This window comes from Eubalaena glacialis, chromosome 6 (assembly GCF_028564815.1).
Source record: "Eubalaena glacialis isolate mEubGla1 chromosome 6, mEubGla1.1.hap2.+ XY, whole genome shotgun sequence".
Taxonomy (NCBI): domain Eukaryota; kingdom Metazoa; phylum Chordata; class Mammalia; order Artiodactyla; family Balaenidae; genus Eubalaena; species Eubalaena glacialis.
Window position 1 is genome coordinate 71,503,449 of NC_083721.1, and position 13,140 is coordinate 71,516,588.

General features: G+C 47.1%; 1 protein-coding gene across 1 annotated transcript in view; it reads right to left on the minus strand.

The window, feature by feature from the left end:
- Positions 1 to 13,140, minus strand: part of ITGB5 (integrin subunit beta 5) — a 110,775-nt gene that overhangs the window by 50,681 nt on the left and 46,954 nt on the right. Inside the window, exon 6 of the mRNA XM_061194270.1 lies at positions 283 to 444. Coding sequence (XP_061050253.1) covers positions 283 to 444 — 162 coding nt within the window. The remainder of the gene's footprint in view (positions 1 to 282; positions 445 to 13,140) is intronic.

Genomic DNA, 13,140 nt, shown 5'->3' on the forward strand with positions numbered 1-13,140 from the left:
CTTTGAGATCCATCCTGTCTCACCAGGTCACCTCTTCCCGCGACTAAACACTCCCCGTGTGGGTGCACAACAGCAGAAAGATGAACCAGCTACAGAAATCCCTGAGAAATGTTCTAAGTTAATGACGAGGAGGAGTTCTGGAAGCCCAGTTGGAGAAGATGGAGTAGAGACCCAGTCCCAAGAATGGGGTGGAAAGTCGGTGAGTAGAGGTCCAGAGGAAGGTGGCAAAGGCCGGTGAGGCCTCGGGGTGGCAGGAGCAGTGCTGGGGTCCCCAGTCCTCACCATCTGGTTGGAGGCAGTGTACTCGTTGGCCTCATTCAGGTGGCACTGGCCGTCGTGAGGCTGCACCAGGCCCCCCAGCTTTCCGTCCAGCGCGATGTGGGGCACGTCATCCGTTGTGAACACCAGCAAGTGCAGCGCGTCCTTTCGCCAGCCGATCTTCTCCTGAGGGACAGAGGTTGATGGGTGTTAGGCTTTCCTGGCTGCCACCCAAGCCTGCCCTGGGGCATCCTGCCCCTCCCTGCTCGACTCTGTACCTGACAGCCACTCCCCTTGGATGCCTCCCCTTTTAGCCTCCCCTATAGTTCCTTCCGCAAAGCAGCCTTTAGCCCCCCAACCTCCCTTCAACACACTCGGCTGGCTGCCCTTGTCTAACATGACTGGTAAGTGACCACTTCAGTCCCCCAATTAGACACGAATCACTCATAACAGAGTGTTCAAATGACCAACAGACAGATCTGTCTTTGGAGGATTTGAGAAAACCTGCCATCTTTCTGGTAGAAGTAAACCACTCCAATAATGAATTGAATTACTCTGGTAGTTAAGGTCAATCAGATTAGCTCTTTTCTCCCTTTACTGCTTCACTGTATGGAATGTATCCACTCTTCAGACAGAGGCACGGCTCAATACGAGCTATCTTGCAAGGGAAGGACTCTATTTTTCATATTTAGACACTGTGGCCCCGATACTACACAAAACACTCCCAGTCATTACTATTAGGAGCAGCTAGACCCTGATACAGGGCAACAAAAACTGGGATAGGGTTGCCTTCATGCCAGTAGTGAAAGAGCATCCCAAAATACGTGGGTAGCAGGATGAATACAGGAAGGGTTTAAACACTGCTGAGTTATCTACACATGTACACTTGACACTGAAATAGGAGACTGGATTCACAGACTTTACAAGTTAAAAGCTATCACCTTACGGCAGATAAGGGATTGAGGGTGTCATCCTCTCTTTCTTATCGCCACAATGATGGATAAAACAGCCTTCAAGAGCTATGATATTTTCTCATTTGCTCCAAAAGCAGCATGGAAATAAGTCACAAAAAGTCAGCATAACACAAGGAAGAAAAGGCAGTTTGAAAGGAAGCCAGGGAGGACTGAAAGCCAGGAGGCCAGCTGTGAGCAAAGAATTCACCTTTGGGGAATCAGTTTCCCAGACTCTCAACGTTCATCCAACAGACAATTACTGACTTCCTACCACACGCAGTCCCCATGGAAGGCACTGGGTCTAAGAAACAGCCTGTTCCAAACATCAAAACGCTTGCAGTCAAGTGGAAACACAACTTTAACGTATCACAATAAGCATGCTAATGAAGGTAAATACACTTTTAATGGAAACCCGGGGAGGAGGAGAGAAGGCTTCCCAGGGCAGAGGAAATGTCAGCTGAGCTGAAGGTGAGGAGGACCCTTCAAGGAAACTGGAAGAAGAAATGACAGAGGGGTTCCTCTAGGCGCTAGTAAAGGCACAATGATGAGGCCGGGCACATTTTCAGAACCCAGAGGAAGCAACCTAGAAGGTCCCTTACAGAAATGCATTCTAAGCTGTGACAAAACTAAATTACGGTATTAGAAGTAGAGATAAGTGGATCCCCTTGGAGGCAAGACTGGGTGTCTTGGGAGGGGGTGTTAATAACTGGAATATATGGAAAGACAATGAAAACTCATCAAATAATTTTGAAAAACAACAACGAAGTTGGGGGATTCATTACCTAAGGCCAAGACTTATTATAAAGCTACAATAATTGAGACAGTGTGGTACTGACAAAAGGATAGACACATAGACCAGTGGAACAGGATAGAAACCAGAAATAGACCCACACATACGGTCAATTCGATAGAAGGTATTGGAATAATTAGACATCCATATGAAAAAAAATGAACCTCAACCCACAGCTCTCACTGTATACAAAAATGAACTCAAAGTGGATCATAGACCTAAAACTATAAAATGTCCGAAGGAAACAAAGGAGAAAAGCTTTGTGACCTTGGTATAGGCAAAGATTTCTTAGATGATTCACAGGATAAAAATTTGATGAAATAGATTTTGTCAAATTAAAAACACCTGCTCTTTGAAAGATACCACTGAGAAAATGAAATGACAAGGCACAGATTGGGAGAAAATGTTTGCAAAAAATAAAAATCTGACAAAGGACTTGAATCCAGAATGTATAAAGGACTCCCATAGGCCAATAACAACACAAACAACTGAATTTTAAAAGCTAGAGACTTGAATAGACATTTTACCAAAGAAGAGATATGGATGGAAATAAGCACATGAAAGGATCCTCAACAACATTAGTCATTAAGAAAGTGCACAGGGCTTCCCTGGTGGCGCAGTGGTTAAGAATCCTCCTGCCAATGCAGGGGACATGGGTTCGAGCCCTGGTCCGGGAAGATCCCACATGCCGCGGAGCAACTAAGCCTGTGAGCCAGACCTACTGAGCCTGTGCTCTAGAGCCCACGAGCCACAACTACTGAGTCCACGCGCCACATCTACTGAAGCCCCCGCGCTCTAGAGCCCATGCTCCGCAACGAGAAGCCACCGCAATGAGAAGCCCGCGCACCGCGACGAAGAGTAGCCCCTGCTCACAACTAGAGAAAGCCCGCACACAGCAATGAAGACCCAACGCAGCCAAAAATAATAAATTAATTAATTAAAAAGAAAAGAAAAAGTGCACATTAAATTCACAATGAGATGCCATTAGATAGCTATGCCAATGGCAAAAAAAAAAAAAAAAAAAAATCAGCCCTGAAAATACCAAGTGCTGGAAAGAATGTGGAACAATCAGAACTCTCATAAATTACTAGTGAGAATACAAAATGTTTTGGCAACTCTGGAAAACAGTTTGGCATATTCTTATAAAGTTAAATATACAATGACCATCAACTCAGCAATGCCACTCTTTGGTATTTATCCACGAGAAATGAAAACTTATGCTCACATAAAAACTACTATGCAAATATTTATATAACAGTGATTCGTGATCACTAAAATTTAGAAGCAACCCAAATGTCCGTCAGGTGGTGAATACATAGACATACTGCAGTACCTCTCTACAATGGACTACTACTCAGCAATAAAAAGGAACAAACTGCTGATACACACAACTCGGATGAAGCTCCAAAGCACTAGGTTACGTGAAAAAAGCCTGACTCAAAAGGCAACTTACTGCCTAACTCCATTCAGAAGATATTCACAGGAAGACAAAAATATAGGGACAGAAAACAGATTGGTGGTTGCCAAAGGCTGAGTGCAAAGGGAGAGGTCAACAACAGACGGGCATTGGGAAACTTTCTGAGGTGACAGAAATTACCTATATCTTTTTTTTTCATTTCTTTTCTTCATCTATATCTTAATTGTCGGGGTGGCTCTAAGACGTTACACCTAAAAAGGGTGAATTTTACTCTATGTAAATCATCCCTCAATACACCTCACTTTAAAAAACCCTTAAAGAAGTGTATACATCTTTTGACTCAATGATTCTCCTGCAGGAGGCTCTATCTGCAAGAAGTATTCTGAAGTAAGCACGGCAGTATTTTTACTAATAGTGACAAAACAGGAAAGAGATGACTACCCTACCCGAATACGGGAACGGTTAAGTAAACTGAGATGTCTCCTTTCCACCATTAGAAATTATGTTCATAAAAAGTATGAAATTATGTGTAAACATGTATAATATAAAGTGAAAAACAAAGAATACAATACTGTAATTACAGTGTGATTAGTAAGAAACAGGCATCACTCTCCACTAAAAAGAGAACAGAGGTTGAAACAAAATATACCATAATGATGTTGGGATTGAGATTAGAGGCAGTATCCTTTTTTTTTTTCCCCCAAACTATCTTTAATAAGTGCTACTTTTAAAAGACTAGGCTTTGAATGCTGGCTCTGTCATTTAACTTTTTCAGCCTCCTTTTCTTCCACGTCAGCTTCTCAAGGGGCATGCAGGAACCTAAGGAGGGTGACAGCAAGCAGACAGAATAACGTGGAACTTGGAAACTTGAAAGTGGGCATGGGAGCTTTTTGTCACTACCAACTACTTGTGTAGCTTTGACCACAATTATTTAACATCTCAAAGTTTTTTCTTGTTAGTAAGACAGGAATAATACTACTTAACATTTATTGTTCACCTCCACTATTCCATCACATCTTCACTGCAACCCTTATGAAGGAGGTAATATATTGCCATCTTGCAGATGAGGACCCTGGTGTTCAGAGACGTTAAGTCACTAGCCCAAGGTCACTGAACCAGTAAGGACCAGAGAAGTCAGGTTCAGATGACCTGCCTCTTATCCACAAAGCTAACTACCCAATCACATAGGGAGAGCCGAGGGTGTGTAATAATTGAGATAGTTCATCAAAGTACTTGGCAAGCTCTCAACTAATGACTGCTGATCCAGGATAAATGTTTGTTGAATTGGAAGACTGCATCTGAAACAGAAATAGCTCCACAAATGAGGAGTAGCATGGCTTAATAATATTAATTCTGTCTTCTCTGAAGTGGACTCTTGTTATGTAAGTGATGTTAACAAACTTGGCCCAGAGGTCGGGCTGCACAGAATGACATGCTTATTCATTCACTCAGGCTTTTGGGCTTGGAGATTTTACAAGCACTGACTCCACAGAGAATTTACAATAGAAATAATTTTCCTACTGTCTGCTTGGACTATTTTGAAGCCTGAAGTTCTGTATCCACGTTTGGGGCAGAGATCAGTAGTGGGAAAGCGGATTTTTTTTTTTTTTAAAGGAATAACTACAAAATGGAGTGTGGCATGGGGGCCAGCATACGAGAGCTTTGGCACAGACAAGGCTGAGTTCAAGGGTTTGCTTTACGAGACCCTAAGTCAGTCACTTCATCTCTCTTTCTCAGTTTCTTCCTCTGTAAAATGAAGATAATCCTACTTGGCAGGGTTGATTCTAGGTTAACAAGTATTTAGTACATAAGACACACTAAAAAAGGGGTCTATAGTTACTACTCTCAGACTAGTAATAACTTTTACATTCCTTCTCGTCTCCTTTTGCTTCTTGATGTGTGAGGCTCCACGGTCACTACACGGACCATGAAGGCTTGCATACTGAAAAGTTTAAAAGCCTTGTATTAATTAAAACCACAGTGAGATTCTACCACACACCTAATAGAATGGCTAAAAATTAAAAAGACTGGCCACATAAACACTGAGGGAGATGTGGAGGAAACGGAACTGGCAGACACTGCCCATAGGGTTGTAAAATGATACATGTACTTTGGAAAACAGTTAAGCAATTTCTTAAAAAGTTAAACACCAGGGACTTTCCTCGTGGCACAGTGGTTAAGAATCCACCTGCCAATGCAGGGGAGACAGGCTCGGGCCCTGGTCCAGGAAGATCCCACATGCTGCGAAGCAACTAAGCCCGTGTGCCACAACTACTGAGCCTGTGCTCTAGAGCCTGCGAGCCACAACTACTGAGACCACGCGCCTAGAGCCCATGCTCCGCAACAAGAGAAGCCACTGCAGTGAGAAGCCCATGCACCGCAACGAAGAGTAGCCCCCGCTCGCCACAACTAGAGAAAGCCCACGTGCAGCAACGAAGACCCAAGGTAGCCATACATACATACATACATAAATAAATAAATAGTTAAACACCTACCATATGACCCAGCCATCCCACTCTTAGGGATTGACCCATGAGAAATAAAAGCATACATCCATACAAAGACTTGAACACATTTATAGCAGCTCCATTTATAATAGGCAAAAACTACCAAATATCCAAAACAACCCAGATACCCATCTACAGGTGGATGAATAAACTGTGGTGCATCCACACAAGGGAATACTACTCAGTAACAAAAGGAGTGATCACTCCTTAGCACAGATGACACTCAATAGCACAGATGAATCTCAAAACAGTTGCTCTGAGTGAAATAAGCCAGGCCAAAAAGAGTATATACTGGATTTCTAAAGTTTTAACAAACGCAAACTCATGTGTAGTGACGGAAAGCAAAGTAGTGGCTGCCTGGGGAAAGAGGGCAGGAGATGCAGGAGGGAGAAATGACAAAGGAGCACAAATACTCTTTTTTGGGGGGGAGAAGGATATATGTTCGTCATCTTGATTACGGTGAATATGTATCTCACGGGTATGTATAAATGTCAATATCTGTCAAGTTGTACACATTCAATATGTGTAGTTTATTATACATCGATCATACCTCAGTAAAGTTTTTTTAAATGAAGGCTTGGTGTGCTCAGAAAGTCATTCAAATATAGTAAATTAGATGACCAGACTGAATGTCAATACTGTGCTGGGAATACCAGTCATGCATATCCCTTTGTTTGGTGGCAGTGCCCACAGAGCAGCTGCGAGTGTGGGCTCGGATGAATGGCAAACCTCAGTTCATGCCCACATCTTCCCTCGGCTTGTCTTTGTGACACTGGGCATGTTAGTTAATCTTTCCCAGTCCCAGCTTCTCAGCTATAAGATAGAGATAATAATAGTATTGATAGAATAGGGTTGTTGAGAGGATTAAACAAAATGATACACAAGGAGCACACCCAGCTCAGTACCTGCATGTAGTAAACAGTCAAGAACCGACAGCGATTTTCCTCAGTATTTCCATGGAGCTGAAAATCTGTGACTTAAATCCAGAAACACATAATCTTATTTTTGGATTGTAGGGTTATGGGTGATGTTTATTTCCTTTCTGCTCTCTGCATTTTCTAAATTTTTAGACTGAATATATTCTCTTTTTATACAAAACTATTTTAAGAGAAAAAAAGACAGACTTGTTTAGCTAAACTTTTCTCTAAGTCCCTGGGTAAAAACAAGATTTTTAAAAGCCAATCTCCTCAAACATGACAGAGGTCAGCCCTCAGATGAAAATGTCACGGGTGGGTGGGACAGAAATGCGTTGGACTCCGAAGCCAGAAATCCAGCATCTGGCCAAGCCTGCAGTTTACCTGCCTTCTCTTCAGTCAAATCTGCATCAAATCCACCACAAGGTCTGTTCCAGCTTTCCAACTCCCAGTTCCCACGCGCTCAGGTGAGCAACGGACACAGGTAACAAGACTCGCCTCGTCTATTACAGGCGCTCAGTCCCACAGCCCTAGTATGCCTCTCCATCATAAATAAACAGGCATCCCCCTGGCCTCTCCTCTGGTCTTAATGCTCTCAAGGAAGGAGTGCTCTCCCTCCCCAAGGAAACGCAGCCCCCAAATCCCACCCTCTCTGGAGCAACGTTCCATCAGTCAATTTCCTCTGCGTCCTTTCCTTGTGCCTAAAGATATGCTCATGACCCACTTCTAATAAACACTCTGTTTTTGACCCAACATCTCTCATAACCTGTCTCTACGACTAGCAGACTGGCTGCCTCTATTTCCTCTCCCCAGCTCCGTATAACCCGACTTCTCCACACGCCCCTACCATCTCTCTCACCGGCGGCTCCCAGTCACCCGCCTCCTGCCCCCACATGCACAGTGGTTCTCTGCCCCAGCTGCACGTAAGGTCCTCAAGGGAGCTTCGACGATGCTAAAGCCCGGCGGTTCTGATGTGACCTGCAGCCCAGCCACCGGGGCTTCTAAAGCTCCTGGGTGAGCCTACTGTGGTGCCAAGGTTGAAAACCTCGAAGCTCGCGCTGAGGTCCTGCTGCCAGCCCCGCAGCCATCCCTGGCCTTGCTCTCCGGCCTCTCTGCTGCCGACCAGGGCCTCCTTCGAGCCCTCCTGCCCTTGGCTTCCTGGACACCGCACCGTCCAATGCCCCCATCCCCTCTGGCTGCTCGCGGATTCCACCTCCTCTCCCGGCACTGGATGAGGTCAAAGGTAACACTGTCCCCGAGGAGATTTACCCAAGTTCCATGCATCTGCTTGGACAGCTCGCAATTAATTACCTCTCCCACTTGATCTCCTTCCTGAGCTTTAGTCCCAGGTCTGGATCAAAAGACAGACATGTCTGCCGTCACCCAAAACTCAACTTCTCCAAAGTTGATACACCATCTTCCCCTCCAGCCTTCCCCATTGCTGACAAAGGGACCATCAACTGTCTTATCTAGAAAACTTAGAATTATCTTTTTCATCCTACTTCCCTGGTCCCACAGCAACACCCGTCCAGTCCCGAACTGTCCATTCTGTCTTAGAGTCTACGCCCATGACCTGTGTTGAGCCAGAGCCTTTGGGCAATGCTACACGTTTTACCCTCCTTTTCCTAAGCCCACTCTGGGTGAGCAGGCAAGGCCCAAGGCTCACCCCTCTCCCAGCCACCAGCCTGCCTTCTGCCACCCGAGGGTGATGTGTTCTGTGACCCACGTTTACTCCAGCTGTTCCAGGTGAATCACACACGTGCCCAGGAGACCATGCTATGTGAAAAGCAGCCATCCACAGACTCTGGACACACGTGTCAGCAGTAATGAGTGGTGGGGGGAGCTGCCGCCAAGCCCAGAACCTCTGACTCCGTCCACTCCCAGGAGGCAAACCCTCTGGTTTTGTACGGGCCACCAGTCCAATCTGCGCTGGGGCCAGAGATGACTTTCTCCAGTTGGAAGCTCAGTGGAGAACTTACCAAACTCTGCTCTGTCCGCAGAAAGCAGCAGAGATCTGGAGCTGAGAGAAGAGAGGAAGGGGTGTAGGGCCCAGAATAACAAAGAGCACTGCACCTGGCACATACTTGGCACTCAGTGAGGAATGAGTAGTAAGTGGATACGTGAACAAGATCAGGGTTGGGTAACAAAAAAACCTCCCTCACAATGTCTACAAGTCTTCAATCACATCACTCCCAATTCCACCAACTATTTAATATGCTTTGGAATCCAACAGACATCTTCTTTTAATCATACAAATATGGGAAGCAGTAAGGGGCTAACTTAAGTGAAAATATTTCATCAAATCACCTGTCATGCACTGAGATCTGAGAAAACTAATGGGAATTGCAAAAGGGTGGCAGCAGGGCCATGGGGATCATCCAACACAAGCTGCAGAAGGGTGGAGGAGGGGAGAGGGGCCAGGGCAGTCAGTGGGATGGTTATTGGAGGCCCTGGGCAGCCAGGCCTGGAAGTCAGCCTGGGGGACCTGGGAGCCTGAAATAGCAAAGAGGGAACAGTAGTCCATGAAAAGGGGAAGCAGAATGGAGGTGGAAGACCAGGCCTTACAAGCTTTGAGAAAATAAATATAAACTGGCTCCTCCCAAGAGTGAAGACAGACTTGCTGGCTTGTTCACCTCAACATGTGGCCCCAGAGAGAGTGAAATAATGGCTAGGGAGTAAGGATGTCATTTCCCTGTTTGAGGACATGAAGCTCCGGCCTGTGCGGCAATTTGGTTTCTGGGGGTGGAACGAGTCACACGCAAGGGGCTACACGGTCTGACAAAGAGGAAGGTCACTCAAAGGCTGCCATCCTCCCCCACCCACCTCCAGACTGCCCCTGGGTGCCCTTGAGCTGCCCCACCGCACCTGGACTTTTACCCACTTGGTAAGGTGGCTCCATGGGGAAGCCATCGGGAGTGGAAAGCTTTTCTGGGCGCCAGCTCCAGGCAAGCTGAGCTTGGCACACAAAACGAGTGTGCACGGCAGAGTTCACGGTCATGGGGGCCAAATACAAATGCAGCTTAAGAGGGTGCAGTGAGGACCAGACAGGCTAGAAAGAGCCACTACAGAACAAAAGCACCAGTGGGTTACTGGGCAGAAAAGCTGCCTCAGAGGAAATAAGTAGCACCTGAAGTTTGGAAAGAACCTCCAAGGTTGGCTCATCCACGTTCCACCCGTGCAGGGATCTTTCATCTGGCACCTCCTCCGCATGGGCCTGGGGTCCCCACTCTGACTCACTGCCGCATCTGGCAGCCCGCTCCACAGCTGAGCAGAGGTCTTCGCTAGAAATTTCTCCCTTGCCTTGAACTCAAACCTGCTTCCCTGTGGCTACCCTAGTTCATCCCCTGGAACAGCCCTCTTCTGTGGTGATGTCTGAGGTTAGGTGACACGCTTCTTCCTGTGGTGTCTCTCGTCTTGGTTAACCTTTAACCACTCCTCAGAGGTGTGGTTTCCAGCCCAGGCACCATCCACTCACCCCTCTCTGCTCTCTAGCTATCAGCGTCTGTCTTAAACACAGCCCCAGAGGCAGATGCAGGTCCCTGGATGTGGTCTGGCTGCAGAGGAAGGCAGAGCTGGGACTGCGGCCTGCAGGCCCTGCAGCTCACGGCCTGTGTTTGGCAGCTGAATCTTCCGACAGGCTCACAGAAGCCTGTGGGTCCCAATATCCATGTCCTAGTGACTTGCTTATACACAGGGACCACGGCAGAGCATGACAAGCGTGAGAGGGAGGCTCAGGGATGCCCTGTGGGAGGGTGCACGGGAGGGCCTGGAACACCGATTCCTGGGAATCTGAGAAAAGCTGATGCCCCACCCAGCGGCCTTAGAGGACATGGGTGGTGGGGCCCACCCGAATACAGCCTGGCTCGTTTGCCTCGGCTTGCTTGTTCCGAGATAAGGCCCGCAATACTCTCTCTGGTATGTTCAATACAGGGGAGGCCTAGGTCAGGATGCCGTTTCAGCGAGGACAGAAACACTAGCTTTAAATGATGGGGTTCTCTGTTCTTGATGTCAGTCTAAGTTAGTAAAATCGATGGCCACCCAGACACCTGGGTCCTCCAGCCGGGTGTCAACATAGCCCATGGGCCTCAGTTGTCACTGAAGAGTCACCAGCCACATGCTCCCTCACTGCTGAAAAGGACACGCCATCTGGAAAAGTTTCTTCACAGCGCTATGTGGGAGAGCTGAACAGCAGAACCCATGGTTCCGAGACGCCGTGAATTATGAATGAAAAGGGGGTTATCAGTGTTCCCGTGTCACAGATGGGGAAGCCAAGGGCAAAGACAAACAGGCTCACTCAAAGGGCTAGGCTCCAGCAGCGCACCTACCTTGGGACAGTACCCGTGGTTTCCCTAGAAAACCCGGAGGCTGCCAGAGCCATGTTATAACTGTTTCTGATAAACAGGAAACTCTTAGTTCCAGAGAACAGCGGCATATGCAGCTGTCTTTCCCGGGACAGAGTCAGTCCTGGCTCTACCACTGGCAAACTGGGTCACGTGGGAAATCGAAATGGTTCCTTAGAGGAGGACTTTGCCCTCTTTGGAAGCACACCCCTCCCACTTCTCCACTCCTGTGTGGCCACAAAAGACGGCAGGTTATCTAAGGTCAAGGTTGAGAACTCCCATCTTTGGAGCCGGGAAGGTGGGTACAGTTCCATCTCTGGCTCTGTCATTTCCAGCTGTAAGACCTTCAGGAAGTTACTCAACCTTTCTAGGGTTGTTTCCTTATCAAGAGCGGACAGTACAACCACCTTCAAAGGATTAAGTAAAACAAGCCCCATGAGGTGCTTGGCATAGAGCTTGGCTCTCACAAAGCATGCAGCCAATGGTAATCAATCGCGTCATCAGCACCAGAGCCTCAGGGCAAACACGGGGAGGCAGAGAGACCAAGGTGACCCTTGAAGGGGAAGAACACTATGATTCAACCACTGGGTCCTACCAGGGCCAGACCTTCTACAGTGTCTGCGCACTCCACCGGTACCTGAGATTGTCGTATAGGCATCTGTTGTCCGACTGCAGTGATCTCACGGGGACGGGAGCTGTGGCTCAGTCATCTGTGCAAGCCTCACAGCAGCTAGTGGGGCATCTTGCAGACGGTAAGTGCCCAACAAATTTCCAGAAGTCAAAACTAAAACACTCTGTACACTGACCTTTCAGGCAAGCGCAGAGAGAGAACAGGTTTGGGGGAAGAAATGAGGAAGGAAAGGGGGCTGACCTGACTAGCCAAGGGGCAGACCCTACAGCAGATCTGAGCTTGGGGACTAAGGAGTCTTGATTCCTACAATGCACTTAAGGAAAAATAAGGCTGAATTCTTTCTGTGATTCGCTTCCCCAATCATGTGGGTGTTCAAGCCTATTTCTGTCACTTTGTAACAGTAAACACGTTCTCACCAGTAGTTTGTTTCTCCTGTTTCCGTCCATGCTTTGCAATGAAAAATCTTTTTAAAAAATCTGTCTGTGGTTCAACTTAAGAAGGGCAAAAATGTCATATTCCTTTCCTTAGGGAAAAGAAATCTCGGCCCGTGACTCAGGATTTAGACATTCATCTAGAGCCTAAGCCCTAACAACATGCAGGAGAACATGTCTGACATAGACTCCACGCAAGTCCAATCTGAACTAAAGAAAAACGTTTGTATATATGAGGCTGAACCATATGAGTTTTCTATTTTTGTAGGAGACACTATCAATGGTCAAATATAAAATTCCATTGATAGTCACATGTCCATAATTTCACATGGTTCCATTTAATGTTTACAAATGAGTTGTTCTATTTCTTTTCTAGTGGATCCGAAAGCTCAAATCAAATCCGTGAGGATGGGGACTTTTTCTCATCTTTTTAAAATTTTCTTCACCATACCTGCCACTGAGCACTTACTGGGCACACAATAAACATTCCTGAGTTGGAAAGCAGAACCGAACCAGCAGCTGCGAGCGGGGCAGTGAAGCCTACAGCACAGCTCACGGGCAGAAGGCGGAACAAGGACACGTCCCTCCAGGGACTAAAACAGTCGAGTGATTCAAAAGTACAGAATAAACCACAACCACGTGCAAAACAGAAAGCCAGGGAGAACCCTTACCACCTCCAACAAAAGCACTGCCCGGGCACGGGCGGGGCGCCTGCATGCCCACCCACAGCCCCACAGCCTCCGTGGGCTACAGGGAAATCCAATACTCTCACGGGCTTCACGAAGACACTGAGCCAGAGGAAGAGCAAGCAGGGTGGGTTGCATTAAGCCCCAGAAACTGTGGTGCGACCTGCTGGCACAAACGGCTCACACATGCCGAGAGAGATAACCCAGACTGCA